We start from the raw sequence: 23,721 nt of genomic DNA, 5'->3' as shown, positions 1-23,721 counted from the left end.
GCTGCATTCATATGTTCTGGGTGATGAGCACCCAGCTTGGAAGTGGCAGAGGTAGAGAGAACAGGTCATGCACTGCGTATATTTTGAAGGTAGACCGAACAGATTTTGCTAATAGATGGCATGTGAGGTATGAAAGGTGTCATGTATGACTCCCAGATTTTGGCCTGAGTGATTGGAAGAAGGCTTTATTACTGAAAAGGAAGCATTTGGTTTTAGACACCGTAAGTTTTAGATGAGTATTAGATATTCATATGGAGTTTCTAGTACCTGTTTGATGTATAAGTCTGAAGTTCCACAGAGTGGTTAGAAGTATTCAGAAATGAACTCAGTAAACTGATCATTTCCATTCCTTGGGTTATAACACTAGTCTTTTGTTTAAGACAGGATTTGAATATATGTTTGATTCAGTGTCATTTATCTCCTGTTTCAATGTCCATAAATGAACTAAAAGAAACACAAAATAAAAAATCTGTATAAAAAGCTACTCAAGAGCTCAGTTTTCTGATGTTTACTCATGTGGAATACAGGAATTAAGAATAAACGCATAGCTTATGAGCCTAGTACTTTTCTCTGTGCCCCTACCCCTCCCTGGAAGATGCAGGAGCTAAAGATGATTTAATAGAGGTTTGATAGGAAATCTCACATTAGCAATTGAGGTAAAGCTAAATTTACATATGCCAAGCCTGATTCAGATCTTTCTGGGAAGTAATGTGTAGTTTTAAGATGGGGAGGTGGGAAACTCAAAAAGTTACAGAATTTCTATGACACATCAGGTTCAGATAGAAAGCCTAGAGAACATTTTAAAACTTGGGATGAAATGAAAAAAAAATAAATAAAACAAAAAGTAGAGTTTTCTTAAGACAACAATCTTAGGAGATAGAGATAGAGATAGAGATAGATAGATAGATAGATAGATAGATAGATAGATAGATAGAGATATCTCAGGTGTTATCACTATATGATATCTCTTTCCCATGCCTCTAAAAATGTATTGTTTTTCCTTGAGATTTAACCAGGGATAATTTTGTGAAAGAGGAATCACAAAACCACAGTGAATACAAAGAAAATATTTTAATAAAATATTCAATACAACATTTCCCTGTGGGGGCCCTTACGGAGAAGTGAGAAGGTGAAGGAAATGACTATCATTGTTGGGAATCCAGTCCTGAAATGAGAGGGGGATGTTCTTAGCTTTTCCCCTGAGCTTGTTGCCCAGTTCTGCCAACAGGCAGCCATGAGGAGGACCAGGAAATCTCCAGAGGTCATTGTGAAGGACCAAGTGGAGGAATAGATAGAGCTCAGCAGTTTTTGCCTCGTGCTTTTTACCAGGTGCAGTGTCATGGGAAAGGCAAAGGCAACATATTGGTTGATATATAAAATATGTTAATACAATTTTAGTTTCCCCTCCCCCTCCTATTCTATTTGTATTTTCAGAGTGAACAATAGAAACAGAGAGACCCGTGGGTTCATCCACTAAGCATTCCAACAGAATCCTTCCTTGGCCACCTTTTGTATTCAAGGTCCCTTACTATTAATGTGATTGTGTTTCAGACAGAGAGGAAACGAGAGCATACTATTCTCTACACATAACTTAAGCGTATCACTGCAAATATTGCATGTATGAAACAAGTGTGAGCCACGAATCCTTCCCCTTGTGTGTTACTGTTTTATTGATAAAGAAAGTGCTGTTGTTTGAATATGAATATCACTTAGTGCATTAAGATGTACAGTCTGGTAGTGCCCTGCATACAGCATCCACACTTGCTACGAAGACTTCCTTGGGGCCGTCTTGCTGTCATGATTCTGGTGTGCTTCCTTCTGGAGTCATAAACTGCACCTTTGGCACGATGAGGGACGAGTTGTTCCTCCGGATAGAGTTGTTCCTCCTCATGGAATTATTTCTTCTCATGGAATTGCGCTTCCTCAGAGAATTCTGATGGGACAGTTCACTCTTCTGGAGGGTCTGGATGAGGATGGAAGGCTTCTCATCCAGCTCTCGGGCACTGCACCTGGGAGCAGCTACTTTCACAGTGTTGCCAAATTTGGAGTAATCCACAGAATACACTCCCTCCTCCTCAGTGACAATAGACACGAAGCGATGGCCCCATTGGATCTCCTCAGCGATGTAGGAGGTTCTTGCTTGCGTGGTAATGCCGGTAGTTTCGACCACTCCTTCTAGAATCACTATGACCTCCAGGTCTTGGTTGGCCAGGTCAGTAGCTGAGATATCATACAAGGGGCTGCGCTTGTCAATCACGTGGCAGATGATTAAAGGGGCCACTAGAAAAATGTTATTACTCTCAATCGGGTTGTCCACAGGAATGTCGAGTTGGTGAATAGGCACCACCTCCCCTTCCGGGGTGGTTGTTTTCTTGACCACCTGGATGCGCACCGAGGCACTAATGATCATGCTTTTCCTCAGGTCGCCCACGCGGAACATGAAGCACAGCTTGCCATTTCGGACAGCAATCACGGCATGGCGACTGAATATCAACGTTTCTGCCCTCCTGTGAGCCTGAGCTGTTTTCATGAAAATGCAGCCCAGCATGACGGCATTGATGATCAAACCCACGATATTCTGCAGAATCAACACTGTGATGGCCAGAGGGCATTCCTCTGTCATCATTCTCCCTCCAAACCCAATTGTCACTTGCACCTCAATGGAGAAGAGAAAAGCAGAGGCAAAGGACCTGTGAGAAATAATATCAGAAAGTAATGCCATCAGATCACATTTTGACTAATGAAATAACATACCAAGCTCATTTTTCCTTCAATGTCAAAAACATTATTTTTCTAGGATGAAATGTCCCAAACTGAATTTGTCATCTTCTTCCGCCAAAGGCTATTACACGTCTTTGGAAAGACGAGCCAACTTAACTTGTCAAATGCCTAATTCTAAACACAAGCACTTGTGTTCTCTCTCTTCTCTGCATACGTCTACTTCCAGACTTCTAGGGTACAATACTACAATGTTTCCTAGGTCATGTAATAATCGGCCTACTTGTTTAACATAATAGAAATACATGTTTGTAGGAATATTTCACTTTGTGAAATAAGTACTTTCACAAAGGCATAGTTTACTTTGTGAAAATTTCTGCCAGGTAGATGTTTATTATTTATTGCATGTCTGTGTTTAAGTGACTTGAGTCATAAGGAAGGTACTGAGTAGTGAGTGTACTTATCACTCACTACCTTTGACTCATATTCACTAGCTAACACTTAGTGTGTGTTCCTCATATACAGGAAGCACGGTGCTAAAAAGTGGTGCAAGACACCAGTATTTTCATAACTACTATTTTTAATTAAAAAGAATGTTTCGCCATTTGGAAAGAAAAATGTGTTCTTACTGACTTTCTTATTTTGTTCTGTAAGCAATCCTGAGAACGCTAAAGCTATTAAAGGGAGAATTTGAAGCAGAGATGAGCAAATGACTGTAGCAAGATCACAAAATTAATAAGAACTTGAATCCCCTCAATGCTAGCCTAGTGCTTTGAAAGGGCAAAGGGCACAGGGAAGGGGTCAACAAGTGTCAGGATTTTCTAGGGGAGCTTTTGCAAATTGGGTATTTCTTCTGTATCTCTATGAGTTCCACACTGGTTTGGTAGGTTTAGGGTGGACCTGGGTAAGACTCTAAAAAATCTCTCAGGTGATGCTGATTTATCCCCCTGGTTAGAAGCACTGCATTTCATTATTCTTATCATTGATTTATTCACTTAACTACATATCCATTACTGCTGTAGGTTCCTATTAGAAATGACATTAGCCCTGTGTTTCCCTCAACTCCAATTTCAAACTTCTCTAATTTTATAGAAGATAAGCCTCCTGTCAAAGTATTATCTATCTGCTGCTGCCACACACAAAGAGTGAGCAAAATGTTTAAGCATTTGAAAGCTGTGTATACACACTGCACTTTAGTGGGACATCATGAGGTGGGAACAAGTATACACAGATTCTTTCTACTAGCTTTTAGGAGGAACATGCAAATTTATTTCCCTTTTCACCCTTTTTGTTGCTAAAAAGATTCATGGAACACCACAATAGTTGCCTTTCCTACTAGTTGCACACAAAATATATCATATGATCTAAAAAGATGGCAACAGCCTGGCTGGCCTGGTTTAGTGGTTGCGGTTTGATTCCCAGTCAGGGCACATGCCCGGGTTGCTGACTCGATACCCAGTGTGGGGCGTGCAGGAGGCAACTAGTCAGTGATTCTCTCTCATCATTGATGTTTTTATCCTTCTCTTCCTCTCCCTTCCTCTCTGAAATCAATAAAAATATATTTAAAATAAATAAATAAATAAAAAGATGGCAACAGATAAGAATGGACCCCAGAGGAGGGGCATGGACACAATGTTGATTTCTAATAATATTCACACTTTGAAGAGCAGCCTAATGTTGACTATCTTTAAATGTTTAGTTATAATGGCTTGAGAGGCTATTCAGGGGCTAATAATGTTTATTGCTTATTTTATGAAATAATTTAATTCTAAACATTATATAGTGCAAGACCCAGCCTTTTATGGACACCTGTCATGCTAAACAACCTCAAGAGATGAAAGTGTTTAGCTGCTTGTTTGTTCTACTACAGAGGATGTTAGGCTGAATAAGAGAGGAAATATGTTGATTAATTTTCTGACTCATGTTAGAGAGTTATCCCACATGAAAGGGAAAGTGAGCCATTCTAAAACGGGAATGGTAAAATGTTATTTGGACATACCAGTGAGTATGCATCACAATAAGTTGTTTCCAATTATGATGATATGGTAAGAAAATGGGCTTATGAAAGACAGGAAATGCAAAGAATTATAAATGTTATTACTCATCTTTTAAACCCTCTTTGGGAGAGAATAGAAATTTTTCTGTTTCTATATTTTGGGTAAAAATTTGTTATTATGTATGGTTTGTTATGATTAAACTGTGTGCTGAGATTAAAGTATCAATAGCATCATACCATTAAAATAAAACTTGTAACCTTAAAGATGTCAAAAATTTTTTTAGGTAAAAGGGCAATTTAAAAGGCTAAAATTATTATGCTGATAAAATCAACTTTGTCTCACTGTATTTTTGACACCATTTCTCATACTTAACGTTCACAGCAGCAAGAATGCATCAGGGGAATAGCCATGCTTCAAAACACATCTTGTTGATAAATGGGAGCTAGAGTAAAAGAGCTTCTAGCAATTAGTGTGCTCTATAAAGTTCTAAAAAAAAATCATTGAAAAGCTATCACTTTTGATGATTCCCCCAATTGCTTAATTACTTCTTTTTTTTGTAGGAAAAGCCAACATGTTTACCTCATAAATAAAATATGTCAAGGTTTATCATTTTTATTTTTTATCTTTTTATGAGTGCCTACTGCATATTTATTAAAAATGATCCTAATATGAAAATGATTCACCAATATAAATGCCAATAAATATCTTAAAGAGAAATACAGATAATGATATTCAACTTAAGGTACCTGTTAAACACAGTATTTCATTATTTCCTTTATATCTGGGGTACTGATGATCTCCTATATTTTTTACCTTTACTTTTTATTTGTGATAAGTTTAGGACAAGAAAGTATCTACTCAATGGTAAAGGCAATGGATCAATTCCATATAGTTTTCTTTCCTCATAATCCAAGCTGGAATCTGTGGAATGTGATCCCTGTGCACAAATCTCCTTGGCATGCTGGCATTGCAGACACTCAGGAAATGGAAGGATGGCAAGTTCAGGGTCTAGGTCTCTGCTTCTTGCAGTGGTTTGCTAGTTTCCTAAGAAGTCAGGGTCAGTAAAGGTCTCATTCTTTACAGTTTCCTGGCAGAATGGTGCTTGCTCAAGTTGCTTTCCTTGATGCATTATATGAATTAGAAATATCATTCATAAAGTATCCTGGGAAAGTTTCTAGTATTACTACTAGTGTTTTGCTTCAGAATGAACATTTTTTTGAAAGCAATATAAATTACCTCTTTCCATCTCCCAACAACAACAAAAAAAATTAAGAGACAAATCATCCCAACTAAACGTTCTTAGGCCATGTGAAAATATGAGAGAAGATTCACTGAAATCAAGTTCACTAGACTTATCTTTGAGAAACTTAGGATATAAGAGAAAGAAGCAAAAGTTAGGCAATCTAAAAAGTGTCTTGTTCTTATCCTATTAAAACTTTTGAAGAAAACCACAACGTGAAATAACCTCTACATAATCTCTTCCATGAAAAATTTGGACTAATTTCCATTTAAAATTAATATCTTATAGTCCTGAATCTTAGCATAACTTTTCATTCTGGAATCCAATGCAAGCAATCAGCTATTTAAAATATTCTTGTTAAAGATGGGTTTATATTTATTTAGTTCATTTTATGGATTTCAAATCTAGGGCACCTCTCCACCAGTGTCTTCCCATTTTTCTCATTATTTCTGAAAATGTCATGGGTAAGAGAAGTCATGGAAATATATGCCTAGCATTTGCACAGTATTTTTTCCTGATCAAAGATATCTACTTGTGAGCACTGGAAATATGGACAGCAGCCTTTTCAGACTGAAAACTAAATATGTGCTTCTTTTCTTTTTTTCTTTTTTTTTTTAGTAAGGCACTCTGTAGAATCCTTGGAGCCACAACCATTTTTTAATAACTGGCCTAGGATTTTCAAGGCTAGCCCATGGGGTTGGAGCTTCACATTTTCAGAGATGCCTCATCCATAAAGCTACATTAAACAAAGATTTTTAATATGTTAGATTAGCTTTGTTGCTTCTGAAGTTACTAAAGCAAATCCTTTATTTCACTGTCAACAAACTGGAGTGATAAGAGAGCAGTTTCATTTATTTTTTTCTATATTGTTTTTTACCCTTTCTTCATCCCACCGCATTCTTACCTGACATTAGTCACACACACAGCGGGGTCCAAGCCACTTTTCTCCGTTCCGTTTCTGTCCATGTAAGCATAGATGTCCCCGTGGGCAAAGGCCACCAGCCACCACATGATGGCGAAGAGCAGCCAGCTGCAGAGGAACGACATGGTAAAGATGACCAGCGTGTGGCGCCATTTCAGGTCGACCAAGGTAGTGAAGATGTCCTGAAGGAACCGGCCCTGCTCGCGGATGTTCTTGTGCGCCAGGTTGCAGGCCCCGCTCTTGGCGATGAAGCGGGCTTTGGCGAGGCGGTCTCGGATGCGCGGCTTGCGCAGGTTCTCCGCCGCGATGCGCGCCAGCACGTACTCCTCCGGGATGATGCTCTTTCTGGCCAACATGGTCCTGTCACCATCGCCAGCCTAGCCACCTGCCTCAGATCTGCCTCTCCTCCCTGGAGACCCGTCCTCCTGCAAAGGGAAACGATGATTAAAAACCTCCTCTCCCACCCCCTCTTCCTCGCCTCTGCAGTTCTAGCATTTAGGGTTCTGTCTATACACTTGGAGGTGACAGGCAAAGCTAAAGGTAGGGTTTTATTAATCTCAACACGGAGTTAGTTTGGGCTTCACTTCTGGGATCCCAGAGAACTTATTTGGTTCGAAGCAGAACTCTTTCAGTGGCCCTTATCATTTTGAACATGGATTGGTATAGTCTTACTTAAGCAAAACGTGGAGGCTGTAAGCAGTAGGCTCAAGGATATATCTCGGCGATTCACCGCGTCTGTAGATTAACGCAAGCATGCAAGCACGTGGCGGCGTCTAGAACGAAAATTAAGGCCAGATGGGTATCGTGGTCTATTTACGAAAGTATTTACATGACAGAGCAATAGAAAAAGTTGAGAGGGGAAACTCTTCCTTCGTTCTTTTTAGACGTAGGCAGAGAAGAGGCCGTGGTCTCTTGCGCAGTATAAATAACTCTTAGTGTCACTTGACAAAATAACAAGCGACGTGCCATGAACGTGAAAATTACGAACAAGTATTTTAAATTTGAAAGAAGTATGAGTTGCCTCATGATATTATACATTGAAAACTTCTTTGCAACGAAGGAAGCAAACATACAAGCTGCAGGGAAAACCCGGAACATAGCCCCGCGGGCTCGCAGAGAAAGTTAAAAGCGTGCCCCGAAAAGTCCATCCAACACTGCAAATCTCTGCTGTGTTTTTGCATTTTAAATCTCTAGCGGGGACGCAGACAGCCGGGGTCCCCGTCCACTCCCCAGGAGGAGCGCTGAAACTTACAGACTCCGCACAGCGGGTGCGGCGGCTGCACCTTCCCGCAGACGCCGGCGGACCGTGGGCAGGTCCCTCGCGCTCCCATCCCAGCGCGCCAGAGCCGGGATCGCGAATGCCGGAGGGACAGGTCCCGGGGCGCGCGTCCTGGGAAGAAAAGTTAAAATAATAAAAGGTGCAATTGCATCTGAACGCGGAAAGGGCTGGAGGAAGGGGGATGGGTTGTAGCTCTTCCCCTCCCCCTGCTCGGCTCTACTCCCTTGGCCTCCGCAGTGGGCGGAGGAGGGGCTGGGGGTGGGGGGTGGGGGGTGGGGGGAGAGGAGCTCGGTGATGATGCTCCACAAATCAGCCTCCCAGTTCGGGCTTTGACGCGCGCCAGACCTCTGAGGCCGCCGAGGTTGTGGAGTGGGGGCTGGAGAAGTGGTGGGGCGGTAGCGGGGTGGGAGTGGGGGGCGCATCCGGGGAAGGTAGGGAGCCGGCCAGAGGGAGGGGCAAAGGTAGGAGGGCGGGACCTGTACACCAGCTCATTTTCCAGTAGCTCTGACCCCTGCCGCCAGCTTGACACGCTCTTCTTTAAAAGGCTCCCTGCTCAGGGGAGAGAACTTTATGAGTCTAAGTTCACTAACGTAAAGACATTTTTTTTTTTCTGTAAAGTTGGTAAATAACTGGACTACTTCAGATGGAATAAAACCAGATAGAGAAATAAGAGAAGTAGTCTTTGGAGGTTTTCAAGCTGTTGAGCACACACATTTATTGATATTAAATTTCCGTCTAGTAAGGATACAGGTGGAAGATGTTCTGAAAACCATCATAGCAAACTATTTCTTCACTAGACAGATCATCTAGCTCTCAGGAAATTACACACACACACACACACACACACACACACACACACCAAGGAGACGAAACAATAATAATTTTTTAAAAACCACTCAGAGTGTCTTCCAATGAGAAATTTTACCCCAAACAGGGACCGCTGTCTGCACTTTAAAACTCAAACGTTCCTTCTTCAGTACGTGGCTGCTTTCTGAAATGCTGCAGCTTCTCCATACTGTCGCGATGGTCTGAATGGTTAAACAGAGCAATTGTGCAGGAGAAAGGTTATACATTAAATGTGTTTCTATAGCTTTTTGAAAAGGAGCCAGCAAAGACAAATGGCTTCCTCCATAGGTCAAGCCTCCTGGTTTGGCACTTGTCTTAATGGAAACTTTAATTCTTGGAAATTTCATGTATTTTCCAAGACCCAGGGCAGAAAGTGTATGGAGCATAAACAGTGTGTTCATTTAGTTATCAAAAGACCTAAAATTAGTCTTTAATGAAGGCAAACAAAGAACATTTTTTCTTCTTATGGATAGATCTGCTTAACCCCTTCAAGCCCGAGGGTCCTCGCCCGACAGTGGTAGCTCTCCTCTCTTCTGTCGCTAATTTTTACAGTAAATGATGTGGTAGTTTTACTGCAAGAGGGTGGGGCTCAATTTGTATCGCTAATGTCCTCATTCTATTTTACAATTGCTTTTGGTACTACATATGCCCTATTCTTTTAGCTCGGTTAACATTCATTAAACATCTATTTTGTGAAGGTTTTTGTTAGGTTTATATATATCATAGTTTCTGTTCTTAAGGAGGCAGACAGAGAAATAAGCCCTGGCTGGTGTGGTTCAGTGTTACAACGTTGGCCCTGGCACTGAAGGGTCACGGGTTCAATTTTCTGGTCAAAGGCACCTACCTGGGTTGCAGGTTCCATTGATTCCTGGCCTCTCTCTTTTTTCCTACTGCCCTCCCATTCCACTATCTCTAAAAAAAGAAATCAATGGAAAAAACCTTCAGGTGAGGATTAACAACAACAAAAAAAAATGGAGAGAGACAATACCTTGACAATAAACTCTAACACAAACAAGGATGTGATTAGAAATGCCATGAAAATTTAAATGAGAGTTATTGAGGCTAAAGAGACTGAGAAAACTTCATGGATTATTTGGCATCTAATCTAGTCTTTGAAAGACCATATATATTTGGGGTACATAGAAAAGCAGAGTAAAGACATTCTAAAGAGAGGAAACATCATGAAAAAAAGTTAGAGTATTGACAAGAGTGGTCCATATTTTAGTAACAAATTAACTTAGTCAACATTGATGAAGCCTGGTCAGCAAAATAGCAGTATTTTTTGAGTCCAATCCTCCCTGGGCAGTTTCCATCACCCCCACTCTCAACATATGATGGGTTACTCATGTACTTGCCCCTTCACCTCCACACACAAAACCCATGAAACTAAGTGCTGCTGAAGAGCAGGACTGTGACATGCTTATCTTTGTATCACAAGCCAAATCACAGATCAAATTACAGAGGTGCTCAAAGAATCCTTTTGAATCAATGAATGGAAAGATAAGGTTGAAAAGCATGTTGGGACCTTGAAAGAAAATGCAGACAACCTTAAATGCTGAATAAAAGAGCCTGGGCAATCTTCAGTAGGTAGTGGTAAGCCATAGAAAGAGTTTGATGAAAGAAAACACAGTTAGGGACTGCTTTAGGAGGACTGATCAGGAAGCAGAGGCTCCAGAATACTGTGATTGGCAGATAGAAGGGGTCACACTGCAAACTACTGCATTGATTAGAGAAGGAATAAATATATACATAAATATATGTTTATATACATTTCTCTATTGCTCACTGATAATACGTTTGTATATTGCTCACCGATATTGTCAGTGAACAATAGACAAATATATACAAAAGGAATGATATACAGAGTCAATATTGGGAGGGGAAAGTCAAAGGCGATGGGATATTAATCGGGGCGACAAATATAATAGGAAAATTGAAATGAGAAGAGATGAACTGCTGAAAAAAATTATGAGATTTGCAACAAGTAAATCTATATCTGAATTTTATGAAAATGCTGTTCTTTAGCTATAATGTATACACAGAACTCAATATTTTCCCCTAATGAGATATATTCTTCCAAGTATGCCATTTTAAGTCGTTTTGACTTGTTTTAAACTGACAAGCTATACCATACTTTTTATTAGTCAGTAATGTAAGTTCATTAATTAAAAATAAGGGCACTAATACATACAAAATAAAGGTCAAATTTTAAGAAATTAAGAAGTAAATTTTGACAATAGAATGCCTAAAAACAAATAGCCATATAGAAAAGGTATGAATGTGTACTATAAAAATATTATATATATTTTTTCTTTTTCCATTCCCTTCCTAACATTTTTTTAAAAACCAACTCTTTATGTGTTTTTATTTCAACTAGTGTTTCTGCACTGGGTGGAAGCTGCATGAGCACAAGTTGTTCGTTGTTATCACCACACACCCAGTATCTGGAATTGTTCCTAAGTCTGAGAAGTAGGTTCTCAGTAAATACTTGTCAAATGAAGGAAAGAAGCAACAGTACTCCAAATAGGGTGTTTCTCTCTTTCTTGCATTTTCTCATTTCTCTTCCCCTCATGGTTTTGCAACCATTTCTTACAGTCCACACAAATAACCTGAAGTTTGGAGATCTCTTTGAAGTCTATGGCCTTACCTGTCTGCAGATATGCCCTTCCTCATCACCTCTCTTTATTCCATTGTTTTCCTCCCTTCAGATTATTCACTCCCTCTTTCCTCAGCAAATCCCCTAACCCACTCCAGGTCAGCAATACGTAAACTTGTTTGGCATTTGCTGGCTATGTTTCTCTTTATAACTTGATTTTGAACTTAATGGAAACATATCTGTAACCCCCAAAGGTCCTTCTGGACAAACAGTAGCTGCTCAAAAATATTAATTATTGATTAATCTCTAGTTTCTCCCCATTTGGCTCTTCCTCTTATATTATGGTCCAGTACTGAACATTTAAACTTTCCTCTGAAAAATTTGTGGAGGAAATCAATTACTCTCTTAAGAACCCATAGGCTTATTTTAATGATTTATTTATTTAAGTACTATTTTGCTGTCATCCACTAGAATACATGCACTTTCTTAACTGTTCTATAATTTTCCTAATTGTTCTTTTAGGAGTGAAGACTCATTTGTGCACTACTTCTAGGGGAGACCAGTAATAAATTTAGAACAGAGCTAAAATTGAAAATCTTACGATTTTCTTGAATATTTAAGAATCCCGGTAGAATCTGTTTATGTTGCATACCAGAGGAAGTTATGCAATTGGAAAGCAATTCAGGAATATCTGTTCACTTGTAAGTAAATATTTGTTAGGTTTCTTTTAGACCCTATGAGCATTTTATTTGTGGATAAAGAAGTTTCTGAGAGCCTCATTCTCCAACGAAACCTACAATTTGACTTACCTTCAAATAATTGGAGAAAGGTAGATGCTTTTACCCACTTGTCTGCTGCAGTGACTACCAAATACAAACCAGTAAAGCCCTTGAGATAAAGGGTGAAGTCCTCACATACGGTGACCTTGTCTTTGACTTGACTTGTGAATTTTGAACTCTTGGATTTCCTGAGCTATATGGATGTAAGAATTTGGATAGTCTTCAAAATGATCATGGAAGTGATTCATGTTAACAGCCCAAATAAGGTTGGTCTATTTGCTTGGTATGCTGCTTTATTAGTGTCCTCATATAAACCACATATTGGAACATATTGCTTTGGAATCCGCTTAATAAAACTGTTACATAAACTAGTAATCAAAACAACATGTTATAAACTCACTTTTTTTGGTGTTATCATGAAATGAGAATAACAGTATAACTCTTCGTACTTATTTTTTCCAATGAGCTCAGAGAACATATCTTTTTGAGATATATAACGATTTATGTGCAAAATGCCTCACTCTCCCTTAAGTTAGGTAGCCCCATTTTTTGAAAGTTATCCATCAGAACCATTCATGAAAAAAGACCTCCATTCAGTTTGCATGCTCAATTCTTCAATATTAGTCCTGCTCTCAGGTGAATCAGAAAGTCGTGAAGGGGACACTAATAACAATCACATCTAAGTGAACAAAACAAAGTCCCTGCTACAGTGGATTCTTGGAAAAGAAGCCGTTTGTTAGCAACCAACTAGACAACTTATACATTATGTAATTATCAATGGTGTCAAGATTGGTAAAGAGAATAAGGCAGGCCAAGGATTGAAAGTAACTGGGGCCAGAGAGCAGCAACGTTACAGAGAGTTGAGAAAAGACCTCTTTTAAAAGGTGACATTTGGGTGGTGAAGGCCTTTGGGTAGGGGGTGATGGTGGGGGCAGGCCAGAAGAAGTCAATGGAGGAGGACAGGGGGACATATGTAATACTTTCAACAATAAAGGTAAAAAAAATAAAAATAAAAGGTGACATTTGGAAAAAAGAATGAACCAGGTGATGAACTGAGGAAAAAGTGCTTTAGGCAGCTCAAGGGCAAGTAAAAACTTTGAGGTAGGAAATAGCTTGGTGTGTTTGAAGAACAATTACAAGTGCAATATGTCCAATGGAGTAGAGGGAAAGCAGGGGATGAGATAGGAAAAGTGGGAAGTGTATTCACATTTACCCAGTGAATGAAGATGGAGGGTCTGCATATATTAGGCTCTGAAGAACATTGACCTAATCCTCGAGACAGCTGTATGTTCGGTTATTTTCTTCATTTTACATAGGAGTCAATCAGACTATAGCTAAATGACTTACTTAAATAAAATCCCATGTAGGTGAAAAGTTCCGACAAAGTCAAAACATCTAATCCCAAATTCTGTGTTTTTCTTACTGAAAAATATCTCAAAGGAATGATTGTTAATCTATGGTCTAGCTACATGAGAAACACCCTGCAGCATTATTTTCTGCCTCTCAGACTTTTATCGAGCAAGGATAGAATCCTATATAATAAAAAGCTAATATGCAAATTGACCAAGCAATGAACGACCGATTGCTATGACATACACTGACCACCAGGGGGCAGATACTCAACACAGGAGCTGCCCCTGGTGGTCAGTGCGCTCCCACAGGGGGAACGCCGCACAGCCAGAAGCCCTAAGCCGGGCTCACTGCTGGCAAGTGCAGTGGTGGTGGCAGGAGCCTCTCCCATGGGGAGTGGGCCTAAGCCATCAGTTGGACATCCACCAAGGGCTCCTGGGCTGTGAGAGGGCACAGGCCAGGCTGAGAACCCGCCCCATCCCCCCCAGTGCACGAATTTCGTGCACTGGGCCTCTAGTCTATATATATAAAAGCCTAATATGCAAATTGTCCCCTTGGGAGTTCGGCTGGGAGACCGATCGATTGCTGTGATGTGTGCTGACCACCAGGGGGTGGTGCAGAATGAAGGAAGGCCCCAGCTGGCAACCAGCAGCTGGGAAAGGGAGGCCCTGGCCACCAGCCTGAAGGCCCCAATTGGCCCTGATCATTGGCCAGGCCTAGGGGCTCTACTCATGCACAAATTTCGTGCACCGGGCTTCTAGTAAGATATAAAATATTTGGCCCCAACATCAAAATATCTTTAAAGAGAAACTATACACACTTCTACTAAAATGAAACACATTTAAAAATTCTCCCTGGAGTTTCTCTTGCCCACTCAGGTGTAAGGAGCTCATAGGATTGTTATGAGGACACAATGATACAATCCATATAAGTGCTTAGGATAGAGACTAGACTGTGCTAAGTACTTTTATTTTTTTATTTTATTTTTTAAAAATATATTTTATTGATTTTTTACAGAGAGGAAGGGAGAGGGATAGAGAGTTAGAAACATCGATGAGAGAGAAACATCGATCAGCTGCCTCCTACACACCCCCAACTGGGGATGTGCCCGCAACCAAGGTACATGCCCTTGACCGGAATCGAACCTGGGACCCTTGAGTCCGCAGGCCGACGCTCTATCCACTGAGCCAAACCGATTAGGGCTGTGCTAAGTACTTTTAAAAATGTCAGTTCTTATTCACACATTAGGGCAGGTTTTGGCTCGGTGATGGTCAACAAGATCTCAGAGCTGGGTGTGGAGGTGGGAAGATATAGATTCACAGACTCATTTATAATTTAACTCTCTTTCCTCATCTAAGACTAAGAAAAGAAAACAATTATCACTTTATAGGTATATTATTTTTGATATCTCACCAACCTTCAGAGTGCTAACCAACACTTGTACTGGCATCTCCTCAACTCTGTAATCGAATCAATACAATGGGGATTGAACCAGAGCCAGCCAAGATACGGGTCATAAAAATAAGGACCCAGGAAATCAACAAGTCTGTTTTACTGTAATAGCGTGAATCCAAGAGAAAAGTGGTTCCTTCAGTCAAGTAGAGAATACCCATCATAATTATTTTTTGTCCGTAGGGTAAAAATGCTAGTACCAAGTAAAGCTATAGGGTCTTTTCCAAGAGAAAATGAGGAATAGCAGTGGTCATTGTTAATTTTTCCTTGAAATTATGCATTGATATTCTTGTGCCAAAGAAAGGCAAGTTCTCATGAGCCTGGGGTCCGTCTTGCTATAGGACCTCTTCACAGGTTTTTCTGAAGCTTTTAGAGCAGTTCCCAACAACGTCTAATCTATTGCTAGGCTTTCACGTCACTATGTTTTGAAAAATCAGTGACTCATGCGGTGCTTGGAAAGAGAAACGACATTTTCCAGAACTCTCTGTAGGGTAACTCCTTATTGCTACCTTTCAAAAATGCCAGCTGCAGAAGGGATTATAGAAGTTGGAAGTTTTAAAGTGATATTTAGACTCATTGGTCTTGGCCCCGATGATTATTTGCCAGGGATTTTTTTTTTTTGAGGGGAGAGGGCGGGGTGGGCTGTTAAATGACTTGGATTTTCCTTTAGGTAAAAATTATCTGTGCCAGAAAAGCTTTCACAAGGTCATTTTTCTAAACAAGTTCATACTAGAATTAAATATTTGATATTTGTTGCTAATTTAAAATGTCAATTTACCTCATTTATGTTAGAATAAATGGGGTAATAAAATTATCTCCTCTCTGTAAACCTACAGAATTTTATTATGCATTTGAACCTATTTTTTTTTTAAAAAAAATTGAGGTAGCATAAAAGATGTATGAGATATATATGACCTTTTGTTCAAGTTCATAGAGTTTTAGAGTCAGAAAGATGTGTGATCAATGACAGGTTCCACCATTTAATTGGTTAGTGACTTTGAACAAAATACTTCATAACTTTGAGCCTCAATTTCTAAATCTGTAAAATGGAGACACAACTCTCAGAGTTGTGTAGATTAAATGAGGTAAGTATGTAAAAATTTTAGTACAGGCCAATAACACTTAAAACATAATATCTTCTAAAACAATTATAGCTTTGTCCCAACTTCTTTAACTTGTATTCAATTAATTCATTGTTATTTTTAAAAAATTTAGCATGAATTTATTAGTATTTTTGGATCAATAGTAAATAATAAGGACATAACGAGCACGCTTTTCATCTTAGTGATTTTGAGAAGATGCTTCCAGAAAATGTAGTTTACATAGTTATTATTTTAAGGTAGTGTTCTTTTCCTACTTTTCTATGCTTTGTAAATCAATGATGGATGATGAATCACATAAAATGCCTTTTTAGCATATATCAAAATGGTCTTTTTTTCTTCTTCCTTAGCCAATTTAATATGGTGAATTAAGTCACTTGATTTTGTTTAACTGTTGAATTTATTGTTACATTTATGAGATGAACTCCATTTGGTCATGGTGAATTATTATTTTCATATAATGCTGTATTTCTTTTGCTCAGATTGCAGATTTTTGCATAAATATTTATAAGTGAGATTAGTTTGTATCATTTTTTATGTATTATCTTTGCCTCTTTTTGGATAAATGTTATGAGTCTTTGTGAAAAGAATTGATGCATATTCTTTCTCTATGGATTAGAATACTTTAAATAGACTATGGATTAGCTTACTCCTTGAAAATGCAATAATTGTGAAATCATCAGAGTCTGATATTTTTTAGGAGTAACTCTTTGAATCTTCTTCATTCTAGTTTGCCCCTCTGGGATCTCTATTTCAGACCTTCTAATACTACCCTCCTTATTTTAGTTCTAATACTTTTTCTTACTTTCTATCAGCTTGCTCTGCTCTGTACTCTAGGTACATTCTAATCTGTTTCCAATGAAAAGAATTCTCTCATCATCTAAATTTAATTGCTGTTTAATCTGCCCATTGACTTTTTAATTTTAATAACTTTTTACTTTCTAGAAGTTCTTTTGGTGATTTTAAATTAATTCGCTCTTCCCTCCACCTTTAAAAAAAACCTGTGTCTATAACTACCACACAAATCACAGATCAAGATATAAACCATGTCTATCACCCTAGAATATTTGCTCCTGGCCCTATTCAGACTGTAATCGTTCCTTACCAGAGCTAGCTAACTTTATAATGACTTATTTCACCATCAGTTTGTTTGCTTGTCATTGAGCTCTGTATGCATGGAATCACACAGTGGGTACTCTTCAGTGTTTCCTTCTTTGACTCAACATAGCATCTGTGAGATTTGGCCAGGTTGTTTTATATTTCAGAAGTAGTATTTCATTGTGCGAATGAGCCATCATTTATTCATCCATCCTCCCACTGATAGGCACTTTGATTGTGTTGTTTTTTTACTATTACAAATTAAGCTGCTATGAACATTTCTGTACAAGTTTTTATGGACTTAGGCACTCATTTCTCTTGGATACATGCCCAGGAATGTAATTGCTCAGTCCTGGTAGAGGCAGACACACAGTGTTGGTAGAAACTGCCAGTTTTCCACCCTGGTGGTGCCTTTTACACCCCCTTCAGCAGTGTGTGAGAGTTCCAACTTCACCAACACTTGGTATTGTCAGTTTTTGTAGTTGTAGTGGGTAGTTAGTATTTTATTTGCATTCCTGATTGAAGAATGATGTAGAGGACACTTTTACATGCTTATTGACAAACACATATTTTAAAATCTCTTCTAGACTGTTTTATTATTTCTAGTTCTTGTGCTAATATTTTTATTTGTTGTGTCTCTTAATTCCAATTGTGATGGTTCATTCTCTCATGTGGTTTTAATTTTGAATGCGAGTTAATCTTACTCACTTTCCTCCCCAGGAGAGGTAGGTTGTACCCAAATAGACTGACTGATTTTGCATTTGCTCTTTCCAGAACCCCAGGGATATCAATATCCTGGAAAAAATTATATATTATCTCAGCTTGAATATATTATTTCACCATTGTAAAGTTGGAATCATATAAAAAATATTTCAAGAGCAAAAAAACTTATTTGTGACTTTAAGAAAATCTATCATGCTATTAATATGTGATATATGTAGTGGTTTGACAATACTAATATTTTATATCAGAATGTGATTTTTAAAAAATATCTTTTATTTATTTTTTACAGAGAGGAAGGGAGAGAGATAGAGAGTCGGAAACATCCATGAGAGAGAAACATCAATCAGTTGTCTCCTGCACACCCACCCACTGGGGATGTGCCCACAACCAAGGCACATGCCCCTGACCGGAATCGAACCTGGGACTCTTCAGTCCACAGGCCAATGCTCCAGCCACTGAACAAAACCGGTCAGGGCTGATTTTTAAAAATATATATTTTTTGATTTCAGAGAGCAAGGGAGAGGGAAAGAGAAATAGAAACATCAATGATGAGAGAGAATTATTGATTGGCTGCCTCCTACACACCCCCAACTGGGGATTGAGCCCACAGCCCAGGCATGTGGCCTGAGTTGGAATTGAACTGTGACCCCTTGGTTCATAGGTTGACACTCAATCACTGAGCCACACTGGAGTGGCAGAATATTTTTAAATAATAACATCCTTTCACCATCATTTAATTTGAAATTCACAAAAACTCAATGAGGCCAGTAGGATTATTATTATCATGCCTTTCCCACTTGGGCCTTTTTTTTTTGTAAGTGAGGAAATGAAATAAATAATAAATCCAAGGCCTTACATACAATATATGATAGAACCAAGACTAGAACTTAAGTTTAATTCCTGGTCAGTTCCTTTTTCAGTATATTTTACATAAACTCACATGTATAGGTGTTACAGCTGTTGATTTGGCTCCAACTCCTGGCGACCCTATGAATGATTGTGTCCACAATATCCTGCCTTCAACAGCCCTGCTCAGCTCCTGTAGACTCATGCCTATGGCTTCTTTTACACAGTCAATCCATATCACATTTGGTCTACCTCTTTTCCTGCTGCCTTCTATTTTCCCCAGCATTATTCTCTTTTCAAAAAACCCTGCCCTCTCATGATATGCCTGATGTAGGACAGCTTCCGCTTCAGTTTTGTCCTTTTTGCTTCCAGAGATGTTTCGGGCTTAATTTACCCTAAGACCCATTGTTCGTCTTTCTGGCAGTCCAGGGTATCTGTAGAGATCTCCTTCAACAATATGTTTCAAATGAATTAATTTTTTCTGTCTTCTGAGACTCATACAATTATTCTTTATTCCGTACACATACCATACAAATCATTTATTAACAAGAGAAGTTAATTCACTCACTAACTTATCATTATTCTAATATAGCACATGGCTACATGGGTAGTTCTTGAAGTCGGATGGCCTCAATTTACATCTCAGTTCCATTAAAACTTGGGCAAGTTAGACTCTGAATGTCAATGAAAAAAATGGGGATAATAATGCTTACCTCATAAAATTTTGTCCAGATCAAATGGGATTATACTTCTGAGGCTCACATCATATCTGGTCAATATATATTAGCCATTATTATCCTTTCATCAAGTTTTTAGCGAGATGGTTTCTGCAATATGCACTCTACTGATGTCTGAATTTCTTTCACATTGCTCCTTTCTTCTGTTCCCCAGTGATTTTGTTTCTCTCATGTTGTTTGATATAAGATGGCACTAAACATTAAAGAGATGATCTGATATCTAGATCATAAATTATTATGTCATCTCTAAGCTTTATTGGCACATGTAGATAAGCTTTATTAAAATATTATTATTATCAGCCAAGAATTTGCCATGAAATATTAGGCTTGCTAAATTTTTCCTACATTTCTGGCCAAAAGCCTTGATATCTATGTTTCCAATACAGTTTTAGTGCATTTAATATATGCTAGAAGTTGTCAAGTGGGAACAAAGAAGAGAAACTCCTATTTTCAGGTGAAATCTTGTCACCCCAGATCACTTATTTTTGCTACCTTCTCTTTCCTGTTTGCCAAGGTCACTGACAATCCAGTGTATGGGCAATTGCTTGGCATTTGTAAGTTTCTGAGAGTGATAAGGTCACTGGGAGAAATTGGTGCCTCTCTAAAGTATGCTTGTCATTGCTGTATGCATCGGAGATCCTAAAATGGTTGGGATAGTGCAATTCTCGGTGGGTGTTACTGTTTGTTTTGAATGGGTGTTTGTGAGAAAGTGTCTCACAGGCTGTGTGTTATGCAGTCATTCCCACAGGGAAATAAAACTTGGGCTTAAAAAGTCAATATTTTGGAGATAATTACATATGGCAGGAGATTTTGTGTTTTCTTGTTTTACATTCTTCTTTGGACATTCCCTCTCTCTGGAGCAAAGGTAGGGTGTGGAAACTTGTGAAGAATGTCCAAGGAGTTTAGTCAACCAGCCCGATTTAGTGCTCATGTGATTGAAGAATGGTCGACCTCCCTCTAATTTTTCCCCCTAAAGGAAAATAACCAGTAGCCAGCCCAGTCTCATCACTCTTTTTCTGGAACTACTAGTTGAGATTTGGGTTTGTATTCTTGCTTTCATGTCACTCTCCAGACTGTGTTAAGTTTTCCTCAGTATAAGACATTGCTTCCAATTGGCACATACTATCTGGCCACAGCTTTTAAGGCCAGAGGTCGATCCCTGACCGAAAGTGAAGTAATGCAAAGTTGTCCTCCTCACGCCTAAGACAAAAAGATGAGCTGGACAGATTCGATTCCTTGCTTGATACTTTGAAATCGACCATCTGAGAATTGGAGACAAGTAGCTGTAGGCCCAAGCAGAGGATTTCACCTGAGAGGTTCATAAAGGCTTCTTGCAAGATGACAAAGAAGTGGACAGAGGGATTGAATGGCAGAGGACAGAAGGAAGTGGAGAAACCTGAGACAGAGAGATGGAATTGAGGGAGTGGACCCAGTTTTGTCCTGAGACCTGATAATTCTTCTTCTAGATTACAGTCCAGATGTACCCTTTCAATATCACTCCCATCCCTCTACTCCCTTCCCCTGGTGTTTACAGTGGTTATCTCTGGAGCCAGACAGACTTTAAGTGAATAATTTGGGGGTAATTCATTTGAATCTTGACCTCAATGTTCTTAACTGTAAAATAAGTACAGTTAAGATCATTATTTCAGATTTTATATTATTCTTAATGTACTTAAAGCTTTTTACTACCTCACCAACCTCCTTGATCACACTTTATTACTCAAAGAGAACACATAGCAAATATTCAACAAATTATCAATCAAGATGAAGTAACCGAAGTTGATTTTCATGCAGCATCCCTTAGCAAGGAAACAGCCACCTTTCATAGGTGCCTAGTTCACTATCTTTCTGGACAACTTTTACCATCCCCTTATTGAACTAAAAACAGCCTACTCACTGTAGCCCAGCAACGAGTTGCTGTTGTTATCCTAAAAACTAATAGGTTGGACCTCATATTACTGGAAATACATTTTATGATCTACTTAGGACTGAAATTTCTTCCTAAGGTGACATTAAGTCTAGAAGACACACTTACAGATTATTGTGATTGCAAGAATCTTTCTCTTTATGCCATCCATTCTAAGGGCCTGTGTCTGTCATCTCTATGCATTGCATTAATATGTTATATGAAATTCATAACACAATACTCTTCTTTAAGGCAGCAAGTGAAGATAAAATGTGAATGTGTACATTCATGTATGTATATGGGGGGGGTCACACACATGTACTGAGGGATTGGGGGATAGATTGTAACCTGTGAAAGAGGGTTAGCAGTATCCTTTGATGGATTCAAACAGTTGAGGATTCTGTTTTTGCCTACAAAGAGTTGATGAACATTTGGATATCTGAAAGAAAGAGATTAAGAATTTTTTAAAATTGATTTTTGCTTAGTTAGTGTTGGAATAAAGCCCCAACTACTCTGAGCCAAAGAGCAAAATATCTAGATATGGAAGAGCTGGTCTAAATCCATCTGGCTCCAATATATTAAAGGTCAACAGCCTTTCACTTAATAATAACTGATCTTCTGTATAAATAGTATATACTGTAGTCCTTTCTAATAGAAAAAAGGGAATAAATCAACATTAAGCAGTGTTGTACTGTTGCTGTATATAAACAAAGAATCTTTTGATGTAGTGGGAAGATTAAGTGATAAAAATAATGGTCTGAAAACAAAGCTCTTTGTCGTTAATATGTAGTGTATAATTAGAGATGGTCTACAATGGTTGGTGGCACTCAAGTCACAGAGGGCATTCTTCTTACAGCCAATTAATGTAGCCAATGATGGATCCCTTGATCACTGTCAATTTGCAAAGAGGGAAGAGGTGTCCATAGTGTTAATAGCTAAGGGAAATTTTCTACTGCCCACATAAAAGGAAATAATTTTAACACTATGTAATAGATATAGATGAATACATTGATGATGACAATGCTTGCAGAAAAAAATGAGAAGGTGGAAAGGGTAAATAATCATCACAGATAATATTTACCTTCTTCCCATATCATGAAACATCAATATGGGACCTACCAAACTGGTCACATTTACATACTATGATCATTTGGAAATATGAATTCAAATTCAGTAGAATAATGTGCAACTGATTCAATAGCTAATTCAAATGTGGAAAAAAGAAAACTTTGCATCTTTGTGAAAACATTTCCCCTAGATCACATTATTTCTGATTAAACCAGAAAACAAAATAGCATTCAGAGTCCCCGTTTATATCTTCTCAATTGAGATCCAGTTCATTTAACCATGTGTCCTTTACACTGGAACTAAGAGTTTATTCAATGACATTGAGAGGCTTGTTTTAGCAATTCAAGATAAGGTGATGTCAGGAGGGATAGGAAGCCTATGAATGTCACCTTGAGTATTTTATGGTTCTGTATTATTGCATAATAAAGAGAAACCAGGGTGGTAACTTAGGCAGATGAGTGATTCCTAAACTTGGCTAACTATGAAACTCATCTGGAGGCACTTGCTAGAAATAAAGAATCTGCCCTTTCATGGTAGTTTGAGACAGGTGAATCTAACTAATACTTGAGAAAAGCTGTTGTAAATGATGTGTAGTTACTAAAGAAAAAATTAAATCTAAGTGACAGGGTGCATCCTCATGGCTACTGTGTCTTATGCTACGAGGCTAAGACTAGAAGATGGAATTTAACTTTGGATAATGGGTCAATAAATGAATTAGCATAGCACTATAGATCACAGAACTCCGAAGAATGTAGTACAATATAAGGGATAAAAGATCAATTGGAAGGCAACCATAGAATTGATTGATAAACCTTGGGGGGAAGTCTAGACATCGAGCTATTTAATTAGAGCTGTAATAAAATTTATTGATATAGCTGTTACACTTAATGGAAATTTCCATGAAGCCTATATATAAAATGATTGATGTGCATGACTGTGGCAAATGTGAAACAAAATTGTCAAAGCAGGGTAGGTAGTGTCTCAGCAACAGCTGCTGACTTATAGCTATTGATCAGTCCTGGTTGATAGCCAATGGTATCATAAGTGAGAGAATAATCATCCTC

General features: G+C 38.7%; 1 protein-coding gene across 2 annotated transcripts; it reads right to left on the bottom strand.

Moving 5' to 3' along the window:
- Window positions 1–1,056: 1,056 nt before the first annotated feature.
- Window positions 1,057–8,562, bottom strand: KCNJ8 (potassium voltage-gated channel subfamily J member 8). Of its 2 annotated transcripts, XM_006090661.3 has the most exons (5): window positions 8,502–8,562; window positions 8,130–8,267; window positions 7,550–7,650; window positions 6,860–7,302; window positions 1,057–2,690 (listed from the first exon to the last, which is right to left on the bottom strand). In XM_006090661.3, the coding sequence occupies exons 4-5, from the start codon at window positions 7,231–7,233 to the stop codon at window positions 1,796–1,798; spliced, it is 1,269 nt and encodes a 422-aa protein (XP_006090723.1). In that variant the 5' UTR covers window positions 7,234–7,302; window positions 7,550–7,650; window positions 8,130–8,267; window positions 8,502–8,562; the 3' UTR covers window positions 1,057–1,795. The 2 variants fall into 2 exon arrangements, with proteins under 2 accessions (XP_006090723.1, XP_006090724.1); XM_006090662.3 differs by lacking the exons at window positions 7,550–7,650; window positions 8,502–8,562 and having other exon boundaries at window positions 8,130–8,406.
- Window positions 8,563–23,721: the final 15,159 nt, after the last annotated feature.

Source organism: Myotis lucifugus, unplaced genomic scaffold (assembly GCF_000147115.1).
Source record: "Myotis lucifugus unplaced genomic scaffold, Myoluc2.0 scaffold_78, whole genome shotgun sequence".
Lineage (NCBI taxonomy): Eukaryota > Metazoa > Chordata > Mammalia > Chiroptera > Vespertilionidae > Myotis > Myotis lucifugus.
Note: the sequence above shows the minus strand (reverse complement) of the source record. Positions and strands in the feature narration are given on the sequence as shown.

Excerpts from the sequence above, each read along its gene's own strand:
- KCNJ8 (XM_006090661.3), bottom strand. The coding sequence starts at position 7,233 with ATGTTGGCCAGAAAGAGCATCATCCCGGAGGAGTACGTGCTGGCGCGC. Across the intron at positions 2,691-6,859 it reads GTGTGTGTGACTAATGTCAG|GTCCTTTGCCTCTGCTTTTC; the intron begins GTAAGAATGCGG and ends TATTTCTCACAG.